Below are 25,951 nucleotides of genomic sequence, written 5' to 3'. Positions count from 1 at the left end.
TCCTATATTTATAATTTGTACATTTTGTGTAAATTCTATAAATATAGTCACCCAGTGTTTAATATACCTGGTGTAGCATACTAGTGTAGTTAAATGCAACCCCAAATGCAGCCGTGTTCTATAATCCTGGCCTTCATATGACCAATAATGTTCTACACAAAATACTCTTGTTTTTTTGAAGGTCTTAAAAGGTCCTTTGCGAAGAAAAACTCTGGATTTAGAAAACATTGGACTCTTGTCAATACAGCATTTCCTGAATGCTTGTGATTGGACACGGTAAGACAGAGCTGATGGACAAATAAAGAGGAAAAGGAAGATCTTTAAATGGTCTCTCAACTCCAAAGGAAATCCTCAACCAAACCACACTCTAAACACTGTAGCATTAAACTACCATGACTATTGACAACATCCACTTCATCTATGTAGGCCAAGCTATTACTAACAGGCAATGCTTTTCAATGTATCCAACAAGTCCACTCCTATAAAGATTAAATGAGTTATCAAAGATGAATTTTAATTAAATATCTGTGGCTTTTAACAACTATAAATCTGTGTATTCTTCTCCAGACCCCAAACCAAACTTCCAAATCCCTTATTCCCCACAAATTCATTTTAAGAATAGTCATAGTTGAGTAGGAACCTGATGATTCTCAGACTGGGAATCCAGCTACTTTGGCTGTATCTCTTCTCTCATGGGAGCCCAAGAATCTGCTGTGAATGACCTTATCAGGTCAGGAGCACACACAATCTCTGCTATAATTACATAGATTATCTTTCAAGCCAGCTTTCAAGTACAAAGTCACCTTCAAAATCCAGCTTTTGCTTTCATTATATGTACTTTTCTGGACAAATCTAATCAGTTCAAATAAAATAAGGAGCTTCTTTGTGTTATGTAATTTATTGTGTATCAAAAAATTATATCTCCTTTTTAATCTCGAGGTTAGGAGCATCAGCGCATGTATTCAATCTTGGAATAAAGCCAACAATTATTAATACAAGTTACATCCCTACATGCCATAATGGTATCTTCCATGCAAAACTTCCAGATTGTTTTCGCCACTCATGTAAATTGTAATGGATAAATCCACTGCAAGTTGAAGCACACACTGCCCTCTATTGAGCATTAGAGCATGGTGTATCCAAGAAGGAATTGCTGTACACAGTATTTACAACTTGGAAAGTGAATTCTGAAATCATATTTTCATAAAAAGGGCCCAGGGGGACCACTCACATAAAGGGTCTGTATGCATGCATGACCAAAAAAACAAGTAAAAGGGGGTGTTTTTTTAGGCAAGGCAAGTTACGTGTGTGATGCATTTAGGGTCTAAAAAACACTGATTTTCAAGAATAAGGGTACTTTTCTGAAACTGAACAACTTGTTTAGGGTACCTTTTCAAATGTTTGGTAAATTACAAGTCCAAAAAGGGTACATTTTAAAATATTTACTAGCCCAAAACTCATTAGGGGGTAAATTCTATATTAAATTACCTTATTAAGGGGTTTAATTTGCTGGTAGGGTAAACTCGTTAGGGGTGTTTCAAAAATATTTGGTCACGCATGTGTACACTATCATACTTGAGTGCCCCCACCCCCCGGAAAAAGGGGCACCGGCACTGGAGACTATTTGGAAACCTTGTACACTTAGAGCACTTTTTCTCGAGACTATTTTACACATATATATTTTATCATTTGAAACCTTGTATTTTTGATAGTCTACATAATGTTGATAACATTTTTGTTACTTTTTTCTGATTTTCAGATTTGGTTGTTTGACAAAAATTGTGTTTTTCCTCTAAGACATTTTCTTGTCCAAGACATTGTCCAATCTGTACATCTCTAGGCAGACAGACATTTACAACACGGTGGCATACGGGGCAGTGTAAATACATTTTTAATGTCTAAATCAACTGTTATTTTGGAAATAAACTTTGCTCTATTTAACAATGCCCTAAAAAGATGCTAGAATCACAAAATGACCTTTTCATTTCGTATTTGATGCTAGCTCAGATAATCAAAACTTAAAATTAAGAATTTCTAATGACTCATAAACAACGATAAATGGGAATGTTAACTTAAATCAGCCATGAATATTGTACTCATCAATGTTGCCATGATGAACAATTAATACCATGCTCTGGTTATGCCACAGAAATGGTTCACTAGTCAATATAATGGTAGCAATAATAATAAAGGACATTGATATCATGCCAATTATATGCTGAGGCCTTAAATAGCATTAGCTTGATTAATTTCATGATCATCATCTCGATATCCACTCTCATAATTATTGTTTTTATTCTTTTTTTATTATAATATGAATCCATGGATCTAATTAACAAAATTAATTTGTGCTAGTCATTTATCTCTTTTAAATTAAATTAAATGTAAAAAACAAAAATGTCGATCATTTAAGCTTTTTATTTTATGGCATCATTTATAAATTTGTTAAAAGCTGCTGTCTCTTCATATGTGATGCAAATACATGGAAGCTATAGTCCTGATGAATAAGTTCATCAGGACTGTTAGGTATCAATCTATTGGTAAATTTAGATTTACAAGTCCAATAATTTACTGACGTTTTAGTCGTTTCATCTTCCAATTGTAAGACTTCATCAGTAATGCACCAATCTAGTGACATTTCCACTCTTATCTCCAGAGATTCTGTTCCTTACAATAGGTACCAATGGCTCTTTCCATTGCACCCTGAACATGTGCACTATAAAAATGTTAATTATTATGCTTGATATAATTGCTTACATTACCAGGGTATGATGGAAAGAGTCATCTAACAGGGCACTGATAGTGCTATTGGACCCAATTAGATGTGCTGCCTTACAGCGGGAGTGAATTTCCTCCCTGTTAGCTTCTTTTAAGTGTTCTTCTAGTCTTACCCGAAGGGTCTGTCAGTTACCCCAATGAATGACTTCTTACTTACAGTTTTTGCATAGTATTTTATACACTCAATCACAAGTTTTGGTGGCTTCTATTTTGTCTTTGTGGTGCAAGAAGTGTAATTCTTTTTACACACTGCTGCAATCTGTCAGACACACCCTGGCTTGGACATAAGGTATTACTACCATGCCCTTACTTCTTTCCATGTTCTCGTCCTTGGCTTTCTTCCTCACTTTGATCATGTCTTTGATCTGATGTTTCACTTTTTCAATAGCCCAGTTAGGATATCATGTGATTGATTATGAGGTGAGAGGGCCAACATCATTGACAAAGACTCTTGCAAGCAAACCAGATGGATCAGAGATGCAAAGGGGGCCAGTCATTGACGTGAGTATATAATAATATTGGACTTGTAATTGTAAAACGAATTTTTACCCATTTACCAATAGAAGCTATTGTGTTGTTTATTTTTTGACCAAAATGAGACTTGGGTGGACTGATTCAAACATTGGGGGGGTTGTCCAAACTTTGACGCTGCATGTATCCATTTTAGACACAAGATCCATGACATAGGTCTAACTATATGTATAATTTTTCTATTTATAATTTTGGAATTTCTACACTGAAACTGATATATTAATTATGAAGAAAAAGTCACTTTATTTGAACTTGGAATGTTGGATATCCCTACAAAAATTTGGCCAACAAAGGGTATGCCAGCACAAGATCAAAATATCCCTGGGTACCAGTACGTCCTAGTTTAACTCAGTCATACTACTATTTCTACACTCTTGGAGTCATGAAGAAATCAAGAAGCACCTATTCAATTGAGATGTGGATCACCAAGACTTTGAAATTGTTTCATATGACAGATACAAAAATAGAGGAAGGGAGCAAACAAGCAGCCCACATTTATCCTGTCTGGTCAAACAGTGATGACAATTTCAGTGGTAATTAGATCTATTTGAAATTGGAGAGTCCCAATTTCCCCCAGTCAGCACTACTATTCCCATCTGAGCTCATCTCACTAAGTGTACTCAAGTGTAAATCTTATCTTACACTAGCTGTAGTCACAAGGTAAATATCCAGCATATTGGTTTAAAATTTTCATGTATTTGGCACGGATCTGCTTCTCCATAGAAAGACATCCTTGACTACCATTCGAAAAAGTACAGTAACATACCACAATGAGAAGCCAGGTAAAGAGCCCTGAAAGCGTTCAATTATCATAATTAATACTAGAAAAGTGCTATCAACTTAAAAATGTGTTTCTGTGTACTTGGACTTCCTTAATCAGTGCCAATATAAGGAAAAATACATGTTATTAACCTTAACTCTCCAAGTGCTCTTTGCCGAATGGAAGGGAGAAAAGGAAGGATCAAGAAAGAAGATGAACAGAGAAGTTGTTTGTTTTGGGTGGGATTCAAACCCGAGACCCCTCCCATACCAAAGTTGTATATAACTTTAAGTGATTGTGTGACTTGCGTCATCACATCATGTGGGATGCATGCATGCATACGCAGTGGCTTTCACTTCAGCTGTAGTTTTTTTTCTCTTTTCTTTTAAATTGTTTAATTTGCTTTTAATTTTTCTTTAAAGATAAGACCGCGGCAGTATGAATGAGGATGAATGTATGCTATTGCACAGACTTATATATCATATGCGTGTTTCCTCATGGACTTACAGACTAACTAAAACAATTCACCAACTCAGTGTACAGATGGGTACTTTTTTTGCACATGAGTGAATCAATAACAGACCGCCAATCACCAAAGTGTTTACTGCAAAACAGCGCACATATCTCATCTCTCAGAAGGGTTTTAGCCAATTCACATGCCATGCATTTTCCCTTTAAGCTTGATGCAGCTAGCGTGCCTGTTATGACATCCAAAGCAGAGTCTACTGATCAGGCTACTGATAGATCTATACATTCAACTACCTCGCTAAACTGTCTCCTGTTATCATCATAAAACAACGCATCATGGGAGAGGTGGACTGCAGTTAATTTTTGAATTTATTTTTTTACATTCACTGGAAAGTGATTTAGACCAGGGTGTCTCATATCCCTGTTCAGACCAACGTTTTTCATCACTTTTAAGAGCACTGACTGACCATTACTTCAAGAAGGATAAGTACCTGAGGCAAGTTCAGGAAAGAAAAATAAATTACTCCCCTTTCCATTCCAACTTGATGATACCATTAATCTTGTTTTCCTTGCTTCCCATCTATCTTATTAATATGGCAGCAATATATCTCATATGTCATTTCTTCATTTCACAAGATCCTGCAAGTTTAGCTGACAAAATGATCTTGTTTCAGTTTCAACACATTCTTCTTTAAGTTTTTTCAATCTGCTCCTAGCAACACCCACAAGCAAAATGGTGTGATTATAATGCAATGTATAGTTTTACACAAACATGGAAACAAACACCACCATTTCATTATCTTGCATATCTTTCAAAGTATTTACTCCTACTACTGAAATGACACCAACCAGGTCTTTAATTTAATAGCTTTTTGTATATTTCTCCTGTTACCAGGTTGAATACCTTACTAATGCAGGGATATCACAACAATCTATACTAGTATCATGGCATAAACAAAGCTGTTTTGATCATGTGATTTGTGTTTAATATCTGACAATTTCTTTCTTCAAGCACACAGAATCAAAACACACTTCAAATTTTAAGACAATTGCTTCAAAATAATAATCTGAAGGGTCAGAATGTACGTAAACTTTGTGGTCCCTGGTTCATCCAAAGTGGCCTGGTTCACTCCAAATCTTGGTGAACTGGCCAAAGTGGCCCATGAATCCAGCTCTGTTATTATCACCCTTGGTAACCCATGTGAATCCAACTATTGACCAGGTGAATACAGTCAAAAAGGAGGGGGAAGATGATCCCATGCAACCCACCTGCTACAATGACAATACAAGATAAATTATGACTACCATGACAAGGGAAACAACACATTTTACCAACTGGCAAACAAGTTATTAACCATCTTTGTCACCAAGTCAACTCAAAACAAAACAAGATGGATCATTATTCCAGCTGTATAGATCTGACTTGAAGGCTGATATATGGATACATTTTCAAAGAATACCCAATAGCTTACTACCTTTTCTTTTTCTATTGACACTCAGCTGTGAGCAAATACCTTGTCACTTCACAATTACACATAACTTGGAAAGAATTTAGTCACTCTCATTAGGCCTATTGTTCATGACAAAAACAACACCATGACAAAAGCTTGGACAAATCTTGCCTTCCATTCTTCACCTAAGTGATGTTTATTTACAATTTCATGTTTGCAGACTGTGTGTTGGGGAGAGATGAGTGCTACAAATACCATCATTATTCATGCAACAATTTTAAAGATGTATGGTTACATTAACACATGCTTTATCAGGTAGTTCCACATAATAAAGAACATTGCTGAGATCAAGTAACAAGATGTATCTATCATCATAGCACTGATCTAATGCTGGATGTGACAGACTCCAGTCAATATTGAATCTGCTGCACCTCAGATGCTGTTTCTATCTGTGGAGGAACTGAACCAGTTGTAGTATCATTCATGATTGCTTTATTTAGGGAAGGCCAGTACTGAGACAACTGATATTAACACAAAACTGACTACAGCCTATTGTTTTATCCTCCCATTAATACATGATTAGGTATGTGTATGAAGTAGAAATGCAGAGAAAACAATGTTGAAAGGGGCATTACCCGATACATTATGGCTTAGTGCATAGCGTTAAGATAGGGAGCATAGTATTTGCCTCTTTTCGCTATTGAAGCCGTAAAAGAAAACTTGATGAAAGTATAATGCAACAAACTATGGGTTCCTGTGTACAAAGCACTTGTTTCCTTTCTAATGATATCGACAACTTGGCCTACTTCGTCTATCCATTCCTTTTCACAACATCTTTACCACGTAGGCCACTTGAAATCCCCACACATTTACTCAATTCAAACAAGGGCTAAAGATTTCTACAAGAATCCAATGCAAATTCTATGATATCAACAACTTGGCCTACTTCTTCTATCCATTCCTTTTCACAACATCTTTACCATGTAGGCTACTTGAAATCCTCACATTTACTCAATTCAAACAAGGGCTAAAGATTTCTACAAGAATCCAATGCAAATTCTCCAGGTCCAATACAAAAGATAAAATAGGTTCTATATCCCCATATCCAATACAATATTTTGCTGAGAACTTCCAAGGAGCACTGCTCTCAATGAGCTCAACATTTGCCAAGCTTGAGACTTGGTTTGAATGCGTAATGGAGGAAGTCAATTGGTATCTTATCTGATGGCAATTAATTACCAGGATTTGGATAAATAGGTCTGTGGTCTACTTCTCTACAATCCACACATATCTCACCAAGTTTTTCCTTCTTATATTTTGTATCTGGGATATGCTAGCTAATGACATTAACCAATGGACATTCATTTGAAAACCCATCTTTCTTTCTACATGTCAAAAAACTTCCGCATTCCGAACTAAATAATTAATCATATGTCTGGGACATTTGACTGGGCTGACCCCTCATTTTATAAAGTTCATCTTTTTAATTCTTATCGTAATCTAATTAGTACTGAATGCAAAATATAATGATTATATTAATTAAAGCCACCCTTTAATCTATCAACTTATCACAGGATGTCAACAAAATGTTACCTTCTTAAGACTGCAATTTATCCTTGGACTTGGATGAGAAAATTTGAACAATTAGGTGGAGAAGATCTTTAGAAATAACTCATCCAATTCTATCTAATCAAGTCTTTCATCAGAGGAACAGACAAACAATATGAATAACTGGAGGAATTTCTAAACAAAATGGCCTAAGCAAACAAATCAGCCAGCCATCTTGTGAGTTTATATGGTCCCTAATTCCAAGCTCACATGACCCTTTGCCCTCTTGAAGTTCATGCACTCCCAAGGTAGCATGACAGGCTGGTCCCAGTCTACATTCCTTTATATATACATGATAGACATATGATGGAACTTCAAGAATCACTGAGAACCTGTGGAAGAAAAGGCTGAACTTGCCAGATTTATTTTAATGACAATGCCATACTCTGGGATAATGGCATGTCTTGTAGTTGCAACACATATTTGTCTTATACACGGCCAATCTGTCTATGGTAAAATTTATACCCCATCACAACCGTTTTGTAATTAAAAGAAAATGGCAACAATTTTCTTCAAAATCAAAATAGGTTTCTTGTTACTTAACCATATAAATTTTCATATGATACATCGCAGAAACTCAAGATATCTTTAGATAAAACCAAAGCGGCTAAAACTTTGAAACCCAATTAAAAGTATCACATTTCTACATTGTAATTTTTGTACTTCCTGGTCTCAACTTGAAATTGAAATAAGATAACAGTTCTAATCAAATTATCTATCCTCTGGGTGTATTCTAAAACAGCTTAGGGGATTGGATAGCAACATTTGCACAGTATTGTTTTGTAGGACCTGAGAGCACATCAGACACACCAAATTACATTCTGAATACAATGAATTCATTTTAAAAATTTGCGATATAATACATATTTTATGGCAAATTATTGAAAATATGATATTTTTGACATTTAAAAGTCCTCAAAGTAAACTTAAATAAATAAAAAAAAAATCTAATGATATGTTCTTAACGTGTACCTAGCTAGGAGAAAAAGCCGACCTTCAGTTGGAAGTTTTTATCTTTCGTATTGAAGATATAGGCCTACATATTTTCCCCAAAACACCTAAAGATTTTAGTGGAGCTTTTCAGATAATTTACTTGAGAACCCCTGATTTAGTGCATTATGCTGCTCATACATCAATAATGCTTCCATTCCATTACATATACATTTGCCTTCTCCAACAACCAATACACATCAATGTTGATTGTCATAACAATCTAATCTAACTCTTAAAATCTTTTATATTACATGCCCCATTTAAAATGATTTTCATGGTAAATTCAATTAGTGGATGAGTGGCAAGGTAATCTGAATGTAAAGTGAATGGGGACTTAATATTGCTCACTTGACAGGTTATTTTTGATGATGAATATGAAATTACCATGTCGAAACATATTTTGTTACAAATTAAGTAAACCATCTTTATAATTTTTATAAACGTTTTATATCAAGTGTCACTTGCAGGGAGTTGTAAATAAAATCCATGGAGCAAGCATTGAAAGTGTTCTTTTGTACTCCCTGTGATATAGCTATTGGCAGTGAATAGCATGTAACAAAGTAACCATCTTTAGGCTAAAATAAAAGTTATGTCTTAAAGCCCTGCGGGTTTCTTTTTCTTAGCGGGTCCATGTCAGCTGAGATGGCAAATTCATTTTTCATTTCCCTTTGTAATTTGGGCTGCATCTTTTTGAAGGGATTTTAATTGGAATGAGATGCATTTCCTAAAAGAAAGAACATGACCCTATGTATAATTTAAGATCATTAAAATATGGTAAACTGTACAGTGTACACCGTAAAGTAAAGTTCTGAACCCCTACACTAAAGCTTCAACTGCAGGTTATAAAGGCGTTCTCATGATTGCTAACTCTCAATTCTCCCTACTTACAATCAGCACATCTTTGTTTTATCAGTGATAACAACATTCTTGTGAATCTCTACTTACATGGTGGCAATCCTCTTGCTATGACTTTTTCCGTCCAGGGTCCCTGGCTGCCATTGATAAACTTTGCTTGTGCTCTAAACGAGTAATTGTTATTTATATGTATATCTTCCATTACATGGTTAGTTTGTGTTTCTTCTGAGATGGGTATGTCATCAGTTACACAATATGGTTCTGCTTCTGGTATTAAGGCTAGAAAAGGGATAAAACAAACAATAAGACCAAATATCAGTTTGCTATCTTCTGTTCTACCACCATTGAAACAGTTGACACATACACACCCACACCCCCACACTGCACATCAACAAACTCTATTCATTCAAAATGCCATAAGCACTTCCCTAGAATTTAACATCAATTTATTGACATTTCTCCATGATCAGGGATCTTTAGTATTCCACACCAGTCGTGTTCACAATGCGAGTTACACCTGGCGTAAACTTACACTAACATTGATAAAAACTCCACAAATATTTTCCCTACTCTGACCGTGTGTATACACCTAGCCTACTCTTTATAGTACTACGCTGTCCAGTTCCACCAAGGATCTGTGGTTCCACCAAGCATTCACTTCTGGTCGGCATAAACATCAACTACCACTTCTGGTGTGCCGGAACCTTTTTCAACCATGCGATATGTATTTCTTAAGTTCCGACCCAAAAAGGGTCAATCTACACCGGGTGCCAGGCGTAGCAGTGTTCACATTGCAACTTACGTCTGGCAGAGATTTTTAATACAACCAGCTTTCTACTCCTGAATTTTGTCAGGAGTAAATTGTCGGCCGTACTGAATGGTGGAACTTACGCTGAAATCATTCACACTGTCACTACTCCTGACAGCGCCTACCACTACTCCTAGCAACTTACGCCACCCAAGTTCTGTCTGGCGTACGTCCGCCAATGTGAACACAGCTAGTATAGGCATATGGCACACCTAGAGCCTGGCTTGCCCAGAACAATTTTATTTAGTTCATTCAGATAGAAAGTTTATTTTGGTATTAGATAGCTCTAACACTGAATGAGTTGACTATTTTGTGGGAAAAAATGAGAATATGTGACATGATCAAGGGGAATGAGTCGGATGTCGCTAATATTGATTTTGAGATATTAGCAAAGAAAGTGTTAAAATTCTTTTGTTTATATTGTTTTCAGCGATTGATAAATTGACATAACTTGCCCACAGTAAAGTTGTATCAACATGGGGTTTTCAGTTTCTGAAAGCTCTAAATGTCCTTTTTAGAAACATGTGTAAAACTCATTTTTGACCAAGGTCGACATGCGACTCATTCCCCTTGATCATGTCACATATCTCTTTTGTAAATTGTGGAAATACCTTTGTCCATAATTATTTCTACACCTTCAATTGTGATTGATTTCAGTGAAATTTTAACATTTATAATGAAACTCAAAAGAATTGACTGAATTGCATTTTATCAAGAGATGTTCCCATGTAATTTGACTGTAGATTTATGAACCTGTACTGTAAGATTTTCTGGCAAAATTACTTAGCCTAACTGAGCTGTAGCTTACAAATATCATTTCATTTCAGATTTGTCAAAGAATATCATATAAATGTTGTTAAACTTTAATAGATTTCATAGGCATCTCACGCCACTGAAAGTACCATCTAAATAATATATCGCTGGAATACTATTGTACGAGTGCACAATAACAAGTCAATGAATTAGTTTCTTACGTAGTCTGCAGTTTTCTACTGAAATTGCAATCACATCTTCTGGTAAAACCCAAGCTAGCACAATTTCATCGGATTTGTATGCTGTGGCAGTAAAGTTCAGTGGTATTCCTGTATAAGGGAGAAAGGAAAGACAAAATAAAACATAAGGTTATCTCATAATCATAAATACAACCAGAAAGGAATATACACTCTGACAATCATGAAAATGAACTTTAAATTAGTCACGCAACAGTTCAACAACATTTACACATCGATAAAACAATCATCACTGTTGCAAAACTGAGGTAGTATTTCATTTCATAGTTTTATTGACATGATGGTAACAAATCTTGTCTAGCTGTGCATCATTTATCTCATTTGCAGATATTTCCCTAGTACCTCATCATTCATCCTCACTTATCTCTCCAGAGTAATTAATTGTCAGTAGAGTGCGCTGTGGTCATATACAATTTTCCACTGAGGATAAAAAAAAGCTGTGCAGTTTTATTTTATTTTTACAGAAATACTGGAAGCATATGCCTGGTTTGCAAACATTTGTAATTTAGTAATAGCCTTATTCATAGCTTCTAATAGCTTCTTATATCTAAGGTATGTCAAAAATCAGATCTCCTTTTCATGAATCTAAATATTAACCAATTATCTCGCTTTTTAATCAAAGTTCCCAAGCAGTATACTTACTATAAAAATGTTGTTTTATGCCATAAAAAAATTCACGAATTCCACTGAAATGAACTTCTCCATGCTGAAAAGCGTGAGAATTCAACAGCATTGCAACCACATTGCAAGTGCAAAAGCCAATGCTTTACTTAATAAAAAAACATTTCATTGCAAATGAGTTCAAGTTTAGGCCAAATATCATTATATTTATTGAATTACTGGAATATTTTGACTATAAAACATAATTCAAGGTCAAATTTTTCTAGTTTTTCGACTCACGCCGAAATCGGCAGTTCTGTTTACATGTACAATCTAAACTGACCTAATCTGAACAATAGAGGGCAGGCAACATTTTTTATTTATTTATTTATTTTTTTTCCAGATTTTCAGATTTTAAAGCTTCTTGTTCCATTTTTCGGGAAAAATCATGTCCGCTTTTTGAAATTTTGGATCTTTTTATACTTCCAAAATTGCCCTTTTGGCAACCTACTTATATCCTATGTCATTTTATCACCCCTGTGAATGGGGTAAGATTTAAACAGCAAATGGTTATCAAAATCAATGCAAATAAAGTACTAGGCTAATTAAATTGTGTCACTGTTTTATGCTATTAAATGAAAATATCAATTTGGTTTTGATTGAGAATAGCGCTGGTCCAGTGCTGATGTGACAGGCCCTCCCTGACACTATTTTTGCACTGGCTAGAGTGGTTCACAACCAAACATGGAGGGACTGAGCAAACTGAGCTAGCCAACTGCAAACTGTATTTTATCACAGCACACAAGAAATAAAAATCTAGTTTTTACAGAAATTGCCAACTATTTTGCCAACACTTAAACAAAATCATTTAAACATTTTCTTGCAACTTTGCTCAAAAACCCAATGGGGACTATTTCTACTCCATAAAAAAAGTGAATTTCTATTTTTTTTTTGCATTCATCTGGGCTGCATTGCACAGGTTTCTGTTGTAAGTCAGCCTACTCATTCATAAAGCAAGTTTGAATAAAAATTGCCAGCAACACCTTCAACTTCCAAACTGCATATACTTAAAACATTACTGCGCTATCCGATGTCAACCCATGCAATGCCAAATGTGCTAAAATTTTGGAAGTAATAATACTGCTATACGGTACTCATATTGCTTTTTCTCCAAACAGATGTACTACTACTAGTACCGCATACTAAAGAAGCTGCACATTGTTAGACTTCTTTGCCATTTAGCCATGTATATGGTTCCCTATTTTTCTCCAGACATTGACTTTGATCTTTCCCTTTTACAAAAATACCCTCTAGATAAAAGACATTTAGAATCATCTCTTTCCTCCAGCTTTGGAGATGTGTAGTTTACAAGGTAACTGACATTTAGTAAATTATAGCAATAATAACATACAAGCAATATCATCTGTGCCAACAATGAACTACACACATCATCAATGACTTGTTAAAAAGCAGATGATGAGGAAATAATTGTGCCTTTTTCACGCATGTAATTTTCCCACACACTCATGTGTGATTTAAAAAAAACATTTTTACACTAGGATTTAAAAATACTAATAATTAATCATGATAATAGCAATGATTTAAAACACAATGATATACAAACAGGTTAAATATTTTCCAACTGACCAGCACTAGCAGAGAACCAAAGGATGGAGGAATAACACAAGGTATTATACAAAGTTAAAAACCCTTTGCTATTCATACCTTTTGTGTTATTCCCCATTGGATGTTGTGTCACAATGAGTAGTATAGTTTGAGATAAAAGCAAAGTCTAAATTTAATTTGAGCTTAACTTCATATAATTAAAGGTTATATCACAAACTCAAACTAGAGCGGTTCTCGGCTTTCGCGGTTCTCGGCATTCGCGGTTCTCGGTAGTGTGGGTTGGTCCGTATGTGACGTTTCTGTTCAGAACCTTGTGTGACCCTTCCCCCAGAAAAAATCATCCGCCACCACTGCTTATAACAAGGGCCTTGTAAATGCAACTGGTGAGACAGAGCCTCGAATGACGTATGTGTTTTCAGTCTGATTTCAGTTCCCTAACAGTAGGGATGACCAATGAACCATCAACTTGATTAGAACGCTCCCATAGACATGCAGGGAGCTCAACTGTGCACTGCTTGCACAGACATTTCTAAATTGATCTTTTTCTTTTATTTTTCAATATTTTTCTGTAAAAATTGGGGAAGTGAATACCAATTATATTTTGTAACTATCTTGCAAATTACAGCAACACAACTTATTTCATTTTCCTGTAAGTGCGAGTCAAAATTGGTCCATCGCCATAGTAGTGCGTTTAATTGGCAGTGGCCGAGTTCAGCACTGCTCAAGAATGGCACAAAATATTCATGTCAATAATTTCAGGTGAAAACGTGGCCTACTGAGCTGTAATTTGGCAGAGTTGCCAGTAATACCTCTATCATACCCTCTGTAAAAAGGAAAAAAATGAACAAGTAGATCTTGAGTTACAAATTAAATCACCAGCTTCCCTTTGGAATCTCCATACTCCTTTCGAATCATGCTAAGAAGACACCTTTCTGAGCATACATGCGAAGTTTGTGCTCATTCGATGTATTTTTTCACCTGATTTCGACCCTAAACGCTTTTCTTATATTTAGGCCTATACCATCTACAACTTGCTGCTGGCTATACCTTGTTTAGAACTTTCAAAAGAAGTACCTGAATGTGCAACCATAACTGTTTCAAAATAGCCCGCGAAAGTCATGCAGGTGACTCCGAGGTCATGCATTGAATTGGTTTGAATGAAGAATACTACGGGAACCAGCACCTTTTGTTAGAAGTCATACATGAGCATGATGAGTAAAGTGGATAACCTCTATTGTTGTGAATGAGTCAATGACCTTCAATGACAATTAAGATTTTGTTTGCATACACCTACTAATTGGTCATATTAAACCCAATAACATTGAAATTTTTGGTTGTGAAATAAAAAGTTCACCTGGACTAAGTGCAATTTTGATTTTGTGCCATATCGGCCATCTTGGATGATTTTTGGCAAATGTTCTCTAAATGCATGATTTCAATGCCTCTGTTTGAAAAAATGATTTATGCCATTGACTAGTAAAGTGCCATTTCATAAGAAACCCCTTTGATACTTTCACAATATGCTTGTTTCATGTTTGCATATATGTTAAAATAAAGAAATATATAAAGGTAAATATATGCTTATGCCAATTTTGCTCCCAATTGCTATTTTGGACCTTGTCATTTTATTTCGTTCCAATGACCGGTCAGAATGGGAAACTTTGAAAATTCATAATTCAGAAAGTTTTTGACCGATTTTGACCATTTAACCAATTGTAGCAATAGGGGCAATAGGGGCAACATGAAATTTTGATGGTTATCCCTACTAACAGGTACAAAGTTTACGCATTATCATTAGGCCTACCAAGTATTGTATGTCCTATAATCTCTTATGTATGACATGGATCTTTACCATGATTGTGCAAGCCAAAAAAATATCATTTCAATACCCCAAACATGCGTTAAAAAAGACCATGTTTTACACATGCAACCTCAAGTTTAGACATATAATTTAATTTTCCCTAAACCCTCATGCACGGAAAAATCATGCCGCCACCATTGGTTATGACAAGGGCCTTTTAGGGTGCACACCAGTAAATAACCCCCACTGACTTTCTGTACAGACAGGGGCCGGGAAAACAACTCAGTTCTTCAAAACTTCCCCTTTCTGCAAGAATGTCCTGATATCAAATAATTTTGATTTTTTGAAATTCGCAATGTAATACACATTTTATGACAAATCATTAAAAATTTATATTTTTGATATATAACAGTACTTGAAGTAAAATTTATAAATCTGATGATTTATACTTAAAGTGTATGTAGGTGGGATGAAAAGCCGACGATCAATTGAAAATTGACCTTTCGTATTGAAGATATGGATCCCCCCCAAAAATAGGTCTTTTGGGAAATAAAATCCATATCTTCAATATGAAAGGTCAAAATTTTCAATTGATCGTCGGCTTTTCCTCCCAGCTACATACACTTTTAGAATATGTCATTAGATTTATAAAATTTACTTCGAGGACTGTTATATATCAAAAATTTGAAAAATATCAAATTTTAATAATTTGTCATAAAATTTGCATTATATCGTGAATTTCAAAAAATGAAAATCATTTGATATCAGAAAGACATCCTTCGTACTCCGAATGCAATTCCATATGTCTGATGTGCTCTCATTTCCCAAAAAATACTGTCGAAACGCTCAAAACGCTCATTCCAGATCCCTTAAGTATATGTCATATTACATGTTTCACATTTGTACGATTTAAATAATTCTTTATCATGTTTATAGGACATGCTCTGTTATTTTTTTATATCCTCTTTTCATTCTTGAAAAGATAGATCATGCTTTTTTTTTTTTTTTTGGGTATTTCTTTATTAATTTGTGTTTATATGGCGATTTCAAGTGGGATAATAATTCCTGGATGACGTAAGCATAATGTTGATAGATTTAAATATCATTATAAATAGGCACTTAATAATAATGATATTGAAATAAATTGATAAATAGATAAATTAATAGATAAATAAATAAAAGATATATAAGCCTAGATAAATAATAAATAAATGATAAACTAGGAGTAAATTGCAAACACTAAATATCTTAGAGCAAATGAGCATTAATAAGTTTTTGTTTTTTTTTTTTTGCCACTTCTTGTACGTTTTTTCATTATTTTATCTTTTACTAATTTTTTTTGGGACATGCTCGCTTATTTATTTTTTATGTGTTCCTCTTATCATTTGTGAAGTATTTCTTTATTTTTGTTTTAGTACAAGTGATCACTGAGTATGTTTAACTGTGGAAATATCGGTAGATAAGGTGTTTTTCATTTCACCCTTGAGTATTATTTATAAGTGTATCAACATACATTTCACATGTCATGATTTTTCATTGTTTTATTTTAAAGCAATTCTTTATTGGGGTGCATGCTCTCATATATTAGGTGGTTTTTTTTCATGTTCCTCTTGTCATTCTTGATAGATGGCTGTTTATTTATGTCGCGTGTTTTTTAATTTTTGGTCGAAGTGTATAATTATCATCAGACACATGTCACATTTTTATGTATGATTTTGCATTATTTAATTTCAAATTATATAATTTTTTAAACGTACTAACGTAGTCATTTATTTTTGTTTCTGTGAATATCATCCGAAAAGTAGGCCTCCTGCACATTATGATTTTGCCTTGCTTTATTTAACTCTTTACTGGGGTGCATGCTCTCTGCTGGTTTTTTTCATGTTCCTCTTATCATTATTGACAAGATAGCACCTGCTGTCGCTGTTTATTCATTTCGCCTAAATTATTTCTTTACTTGTGTTTTTAGATTTTGAAGTTTATATCATGATAGCACACGCTATGTTTTTATACCAACCGCGTTTTCTTTTTGAAAACAGTTAGTGTTTCAAATCCTGGTCCGCAATGTCAACATTCAGTTCGTTCATAAAATATGCTATTTATTTATGTCGCGTGTTAAGTAGTTCTTTATTTTTTGCTCGAAGTGTATAAATATCATCAGACACCTGTCACATTTTTATGTATGATTGTTCATTATCTAATCTTAAAATATATAATCCTTAAACTTATTTCTTTTTTTCTGTTTCAGTGAATATCATCCGAAAAGTAGGCCTCTACACATTATGATTTTCCTTGTTTTATTTAAACTCTTTATTGAGGTACATGCTCCTCTTATCGTTATTGACAAGTCATCACATGTTGTACGCTATTTATTTATTTCACCTCATTTTCTTTTACTTTTTTTTTTTAGATCTTTAGTTCTTTATTTTTGTTTCTGTGAATATCATCCGAAAATAGCACCTGCTGTACGCTGTTTATTTATTTCGCCCTAAATTATTTCTTTACTTTTGTTTTTAGATTTTGAAGTTGATATCATGATATCACACGCTATGTTTTATACCAACCGCATTGTCTGGTTAAAGACAGTTCTTGTTTTAAATCCTGAATACAATGTCAACATTCAGTTCGTTCACCTCACAATGCGGTGCGATGTTATATAACTGTATATATTGCAGGGTTGCCAAACCCGCGATGTAATAGGCCTAGGTCAATAGGATGAGTTTTGAAGATTTTCCTCGCGACAATTTCCTGTCCTATAGACACCAATTGATGGTTAAGAAAAATATTGCATGACTTCTCAACATTGGCTTACGCGACTTCTGGTAGTTTTTTATCTCATAGAAACCAACGGTTGATAAAAAAAATATTAGGCGACTTTTTCAATGATTTGACCATGGTTTGCCCTCATTTGTTTGGCAACCGTGGTCTGTGTTAAGTGAATATATTTCGGTAAGAAAATAATTATCATAGACCATGTAGGCAGAACGGACAATAGTCATAGGCGCTCTCCTCCATTTTGAGAAATATACTTTAACACACACACTACATTTATAATTAAAATGATCAGCCTTAAAGTTTTTAATTTTTGGTCGAAGTGTATAATTATCATCAGACACATGTCACATTTTTATGTATGATTTTGCATTATTTAATTTCAAATTATATAATTTTTTAAACGATTAACGTAGTCATTTATTTTTGTTTCTGTGAATATCATCCAAAAGTAGGCCTCCTGCACATTATGATTTTGCCTTGCTTTATTTAACTCTTTACTGGGGTGCATGCTCTCTGCTGGTTTTTTTCATGTTCCTCTTATCATTATTGACAAGATAGCACCTGCTGTACGCTGTTTATTTCTTTCGCCCTAAATTATTTCTTTACTTGTGTTTTAGATTTTGAAGTTTATATCATGATAGCACACGCTATGTTTTTATACCAACCGTTTTCTTTTTGAAAACAGTTCGTGTTTCAAATCCTGGTCCGCAATGTCAACATTCAGTTCGTTCATAAAATATGCTATTTATTTATGTCGCGTGTTAAGTAGTTCTTTATTTTTTGCTCAAGTGTATAAATATCATCAGACACCTGTCACATTTTTATGTATGATTGTTCATTATCTAATCTTAAAATATATAATTCTTTAAACTTATTTCTTTTTTTCTGTTTCAGTGAATATCATCCGAAAAGTAGGCCTCTACACATTATGATTTTCCTTGTTTTATTTAAACTCTTTATTGAGGTACATGCTCCTCTTATCGTTATTGACAAGTCATCACATGCTGTGCGCTGTTTATTTATTTCGCCTCATTTTCTTTACTTTTTTTTTTTAGATCTTTAGTTCTTTATTTTTGTTTCTGTGAATATCATCCGAAAATAGCACCTGCTGTACGCTGTTTATTTATTTCGCCCTAAATTATTTCTTTACTTTTGTTTTTAGATTTTGAAGTTGATATCATGATATCACACGCTATGTTTTATACCAACCGCATTGTCTGGTTAAAGACAGTTCTTGTTTTAAATCCTGAATACAATGTCAACATTCAGTTCGTTCACCTCACAATGCGGTGCGATGTTATATAACTGTATATATTGCAGGGTTGCCAAACCCTGCGATGTAATAGGCCTAGGTCAATAGGATGAGTTTTGAAGATTTTCCTCATGATAATTTCCTGTCCTATAGACACCAATTGATGGTTAAGAAAAAATATTGCATGACTTCTCAACATTGGCTTACGCGACTTCTGGTAGTTTTTTATCTCATAGAAACCAACGGTTGATAAAAAAAAAATATTGGGCGACTTTTCAATGATTTGACCCAAGCGGTTTGCCCTCATTTGTTTGGCAACCGTGGTCTGTGTTAAGTGAATATATTTCGTAAGAAAATAATTATCATAGACCATGTAGGCAGAACGGACAATAGTCATAGGCGCTCTCCTCCATTTTTAGAAATATACTTTTACACACACACTACATTTATAATTAAAATGATCAGCCTTAAAGTTTTACCTTTTAGTGGGTTAAGCCAAACCTAAGTGGATGAAATATAAATCAACACTTCTGGCACTGATTGGTTTCCGTAATTGTTATATGGAATACGAGCTGTCTGTAGCTACAAAATTGTCTGCAAATCGGCTTTTGCCGGGCCTCTCTTTTTCGGCGTTTTTCTCATTAAATTAGGGTCCCGTTCAAATAAAAAATAAACTGGTGTCTAGATGTAATCACAGTTAACACACCAGGAAAATTATAGAATATACAACAACCTAGTTACACCTGTAGACTGCGAACAAACATGCACCTGGCCAGACCTGGCCGTAAAACAAAGTGTTCTCCCTACGGATACCCTTAAGGGTCACACAAATAGTACAACAAATCACCAAATACCAATGCATACTTGTCCTTGACTTTCAATTGTAATTTTTTAAATTATACTTTCCCAATCAAATCCTGAAGAAATTATGCAATAAAGCAATAGTGAAGCTTTCACCGGATGTATGTTATCTTTTCCAGATAGATGAGTGTCAAATATGGCAAATTATTTGACAGACATGACTGGGGATCAAAACAGGATTCCAACAAGATCATAAGATTAATGATGGAGGCTAATCTCTAATTAGTCTGTAGAGTACCACATGTCAGGTTGGTGACTGACTAATGAGGATGGTAAACCCATGTCAACTTCCATTCCATTTGATCACACTTTTTCCAGCATCATTTATAACAAAAGGTGAAGGCAAGGAAACTTGATTAAAACATTAACTTCAAAATTAATTGGTTATAAATTCATCGTCTCTGGTGCATGCCTTCTTTTAATACTGTATAAGTGGAAATTTTCGCGAGGGTTTTATTTTCGCAAATTTCGCGATTAGAGCTCCACCCGCGAAAATAACACCTCGCGAATATATGCCATAATGTATTATAAGTATAGGGAGGACTGGGCAATCGCTTGAAATAACATTCATGCAAAATGTGTCTCTCACTACAAATCGTAAAAAAAATAACTGTACTTGAAAATTACCACGCATACAGTAATGTGAAATTATATTGTTTGTACAAAACAAGTAAAGTCATACTTGGATGGCACTGTCCCTGAAAATTAATATTGTTAACAGCTTTCTGAAAAGAATTAAATGAATGACTGATATAAAACTTGTATACTCAATTTGGTAAATTGCTTCTTTGTGTCATCCATAAATAATTAATTGGAATTGGATCTCAATAATGACTGATGCTGAGTGATGCACAACGTATCATCTTCCTTCATCGTCTATTATACAGCAATTTACAAACAATTTGCTGTTTAATATTAATTTATTGCCAGTTCAAAACCTCAGTACATAAAGGTTTCAGTATTTCATATTGCATTCCTTCTATTTCTACTTGAACTTGACGTTGGTGTGAAACACATTACCCTATTCTACATATTTAACTATTTTTTTATGACACTGCAAACAGGAGATGAAGATAAGTGATACATGTTTTTTTCCTCCATGAATATTAAAAACATCACACTGTTTACCTGAAAACGCATTCGTGATTATGAAAAATGACATTTTCCCCTCTAAACTCAATGCATTCTAGAAAGAGCTTTGTGGGGCCCATACTTTTTCCAGGGTGGCATACCTACTGCATCCTAATCATCCCATTATTCAGTCGCTACATACATGTATGAAGTTGTGTTAACTTTCATAACACAAAACCTGCTTCAGAACAAACAACCAAAATCGTGCATGGAAATAATTACAACATAGATCTCCAACAAGTATCATCTGAATATCAGTAGGATTTACAAAATTCTGACAAGCAGCAAACACTATCCTAGAAAAACTGTTAGATAGCAATTTCTATTAAATCATGGATCAGTGGGTGTAAAGATTTAACATTTTATGCATGTTTGCTTCAAATTCACTTACATGTACCGGTACGTAACGTTATATGGGAATGTTCTGAGGAAAGGTTGCGAAATAAAAATACAATTTGTATATCTGATTTACCTGTACATGGAGAATGATTACTTTGATTGATTTTTTCGGTAAACTCAAGTTGTGAAGTTGTTGGCTACTAGTAGTACATATACTACAGAATTTATCTAATTTCAAAATATTTCAACACATTTTCTTAAAATAAGAAAGGTTATAGGCCTACTTTTTTGCTGTATATTCTGACCAAACATTACAAGAAAGCCAGATTATACAGAAATACATTTTGCAACAAAAGTATAACCAAATTGTAGGGCATGAATTTTTTTTAAATGCACAACTAAGCTTTAAAATCTATGGCTTTATACATGTAAATAAGACAGCTGTGCAATTATTGCTTTGTCTGGATATAAGTAGAGTTGTAATATAATACAAATCGAAACAGTAACGAAATAGTCAAATCAACCATTTGCAAATTCATGCTGGGAAAATTTAGGTCAAATCAATGTTAAACAAACAGAACAAAATTGCACATTTTTCAATATACAGTATTTAAATTGAAACAAGTCTACTTCAATAATTTTCACTAGTATGTTTATTGCAGACAGAGATTGCATTCCTTGACATTCTATTGAATTTAAAGAAGTATCCAAATTCAGAAACACACACCTAGCCATTCATGGGGGACCATGCTAAATTTACACTTCACAACTCTTCAAATTACAAGTTCAAAGTACTACAGCACAATGATACCAAAAACCCTGTCATTACACAGGGCAAATTTGATCCATTTTACTTGGTTACAAAGTAAGCTCCTTTTGTTGCCATATTTCGGCGGTGCCATTGTCTCACAAGAAAAAAACAATTCTACACAAATTCCATTTTGAGAAAGCGCACATAACAATGGTAATCTAAGCTTCTATATAGGAGACAACAAAAAGCAACCTTCCATCTTGCTAACCTGAAGCTTCAATAGAAGGGAGGGAGGATAAAGGCCTTATCAAACTACTAACACAGAGCTCTCGGTCTGTGGGTCTGTGGATATCTCTGTCTTTACTCTAGGGGAGGGAGTTGGCAGAAATATGGCTAAGTGGGTTATAAGGTCAGGAGAGTGAAAACTATTTATGCAGGACTTACTTCTATGTTCAACTGCAGTAGTAGTGGAAACATACCTCTGGCAGTCACTAGAGAAAGAGTTCAAGTAACACATGCATGCACCGTAATGTCTACCCAGAATTCATTGCTGCACATTATTTTTGAATTTCAAACTTTGTCCGAATGGTCTGCAAATGGTACAGATTTGTCATTTCTGTCTGTTGGTAAAGGGTATGGAAGTGGTTGTGTAAGCCTACCCATATGTCATTTCTGTCTGTTGGTAAGGGTATGGAAGTGGTTGTGTAAGCCTACCCATAATGCAATGTGAAGTGGTTGTTTACCCATAATGCAATTTGTAAAGTTGCTCCAATCGGGTTGTAACTCAGGGATAGACACTCCGGGAGTATAAAACCGCAAAGGGCATCTAAGGTCAAAGGTCAGGTCAAATTTAAAGTTCCTCTGATCGGGCTTTAACTTTCGGGTAAAATAATCCCTACCAAACTGCAAAGGTCATCCGAGGTCAAAGGTTAGGTCAAATTTGAAGCTACTCCAATTGGGCTGTAACTCGGGGAAAATGATCATCCTCAACACTCGGGGAGTCTAAAACCACAAAGGTCATCCGATGTCAAAGATCAGGTCAAATTTGAAGTTGTTCCAATTGGGCTGTAACTTGCGAAAAATAATCCCTGACTCCCGGAGAGTATAAACCCGCAAAGGTCATCCCAGGTCAAAGGTCAAGTCTAATTTTAAGTTGCTCTGATCAACAAAGCTCATCACCAGGGAACAGTTTGGAACATTTAGCAGGAGTCGTGTCAAAGGTCAAGGGTCCACCTCCCCCAACTTAATTTACGGTCTATCAGTAGACTATCACCAGGATGTGGCTCTAGTGATGGATAATTTTGCACTCCTTATTGCAGGGCACTGCAAAATCTACGAGGTCAGTAGCTAAGGGCAATTTTCCAAAAGAAATGCCCACCTCTTCAACAAACTTTTAATTTATAAGACCCTTAATGTTCTACCAGTCACTTTACCTATTCTCAAATGCAGGACACCAGTACAGAAAAGCACAATGTCATCAAATGAGTGCAATAAAATATATGTTCATTAAATCATTACCTAATGTATGCTCAAAATACTACAAACATTAGAAAGAATGTACAAGAGATACGACTATTATATCTTTATTGCTGCAAACAAACGATACAAAATAATTTGTCATCTGCTTTTGACCGGAACATTTTTGTGACAAATTTGGCTTCATGGTGTCACACATGCAAAATTAAAACAGTGTCTCTGCTCAGCCACAAACATTGACTAGATTCTGAATTATGAAATTAAGTTATATTGTGATCAGAAATAGGGCCTAGTTCATGGATTGTCTGACTGACACACAATCCAGTAACCTCTGATCCAGTAACAACTGTTTGAGAGGAATTCAAATGATAAATCTATGTGTCTGATGAACTGAACCAAAACCATTCCTTTTGAGCCATCATAATCAATGGAGAAGTGTCAACTAAACCCATTAGCTTCATATTTTAAGGGAACAAATACAAATATTACAGATTGACTACTGGTAGTCTTGTAGAAAATGCATTTCTACCTACAAATTCTTAGGTTTACACACATTGGTTTGCGAGAAAATATATTTATGAAAACACTTTCAGTGCAACAGGAATTATTGTTTCAGTGTATTATGGGAGTGTTCTTTCTACTTCAAAAACCGAAGTGAATTAAATCACAGATCCTGATTAAAGTTTCTTGTTTTGATGGCTGTCTAGACTAAATCAAGTAATGAGCAATACAAACATATTCATTCACAAAGACTCCTCAGCCAATTGTTATGTTATCACGCAACTTTAATGTGCAATGGAGGTTTGTGTAGTATCAACAAAATTTCAGAACATGGCAACCAGAACCAACACTTGCACTACATTGTTGTACCCTATAATATTATTTACTACTTGGCTACCACAGAAATATCTCAGCAAGTCTATCACAGACTTGCTGTATGTACATGTACCTGCTCTTATATTCTCTCAAAGGCCAAAATGCTGGCCTCCCCTGAAGCAGGTATGAAAATGAACTTTTTGTCTCAATTTCAAGTGCATTGGTCCCTCCTCCACGAATAGATTCAGCAATAGGACTTTGGCTTCTGTCAGATTGATCGCAACCTCCACCACAACACAGCATGTGGAATTAGCGCAAGGTTTTGAATTTGTAACTAGGATATGAGAATGTGGTCATGTTTGTGGTGGAACGGAGTTGTTGTGAAAGGCTTTGAAAAAAAAGACCAAAGGCAAAAAAGGACTGGAGCTTTGTACCAAGTTAACTTGATCGTTTCATTCACGAACAGAATGATGGATCGCTTGGCAGTTCCATAATGCCAGCCTAACACCCCTGTGTGAAACAAACAAACTTCTGAAGGTATATCGTGCAATGCCAATAGAGCGGTATTCACTCTCAACTGAATAGCTCTGCTTTGGTTTGGTTTACACCGACGATGACGGTTTCTTTTAATGGGTGTATTTAGGATTTGTTTGGATGTTTGAAATCGTTTAGAAATGCACGAAGACTAATGGCTTGTCATTTATTCACCCTTTAGTTTCTATTACGTAGGAACTCCATGAAAGAACCCTTTTTAACTGTGTAGGTGTTAAGGTTAAAGTGGTTACAAAAATACAAAAATATTGAAGCCTGAGTAATGGCTGGCATGCAATGGGATGGCTTTGAATACTAATAGCCTATTATTGAATCATCAAACTATACTTTGTTGGCCAGATTAGGTTTCCTAGCAAAAGTGGCTCCATTTATTGTCTCATGTATGTTAGTGATATCAACTTGGTATTAAAAGTACACTACCTTAAATCAGGAAATCCGCATGTTTTATATTAAAGTAGATTAATTGAGAAAATCAAAGATTGTGCTATAGTCCATGTACCACTTATATTTAAATATTGATTACATTAATGGATTTTACAAATCGTGTACTGAATGCATATTTAAGCAACATTGTTTTAAACCTCCCATTTTTCATGCACTTTATTGAAGCCAGAATAAAAATAGTAAGTGTAACATCAAATCTGCAGTGACCTTTACAAGAATTCATGTACTTCTAGCTGCACTTTTGGTATTGGTGACTTTGAAACAT

The 25,951-nt window shown here is 34.8% G+C and overlaps 1 protein-coding gene across 6 annotated transcripts in view; it reads right to left on the bottom strand.

The window, feature by feature from the left end:
• LOC140149019 (fibroblast growth factor receptor-like) overlaps positions 1 to 25,951 on the bottom strand; it is a 124,223-nt gene that overhangs the window by 26,700 nt on the left and 71,572 nt on the right. For all 6 annotated transcript variants that reach the window (XM_072171154.1, XM_072171153.1, XM_072171157.1 and 3 more), the window contains 2 exons: positions 11,227 to 11,334; positions 9,535 to 9,723 (listed from right to left, as the gene is read on the bottom strand). In XM_072171154.1, coding sequence (XP_072027255.1) covers positions 9,535 to 9,723; positions 11,227 to 11,334 — 297 coding nt within the window. The remainder of the gene's footprint in view (positions 1 to 9,534; positions 9,724 to 11,226; positions 11,335 to 25,951) is intronic.

Source organism: Amphiura filiformis, chromosome 3 (genome assembly GCF_039555335.1).
Source record: "Amphiura filiformis chromosome 3, Afil_fr2py, whole genome shotgun sequence".
In the NCBI taxonomy this organism is placed as follows: Eukaryota; Metazoa; Echinodermata; class Ophiuroidea; order Amphilepidida; family Amphiuridae; genus Amphiura; species Amphiura filiformis.
This window is presented reverse-complemented; position numbering and strand designations above follow the sequence as displayed.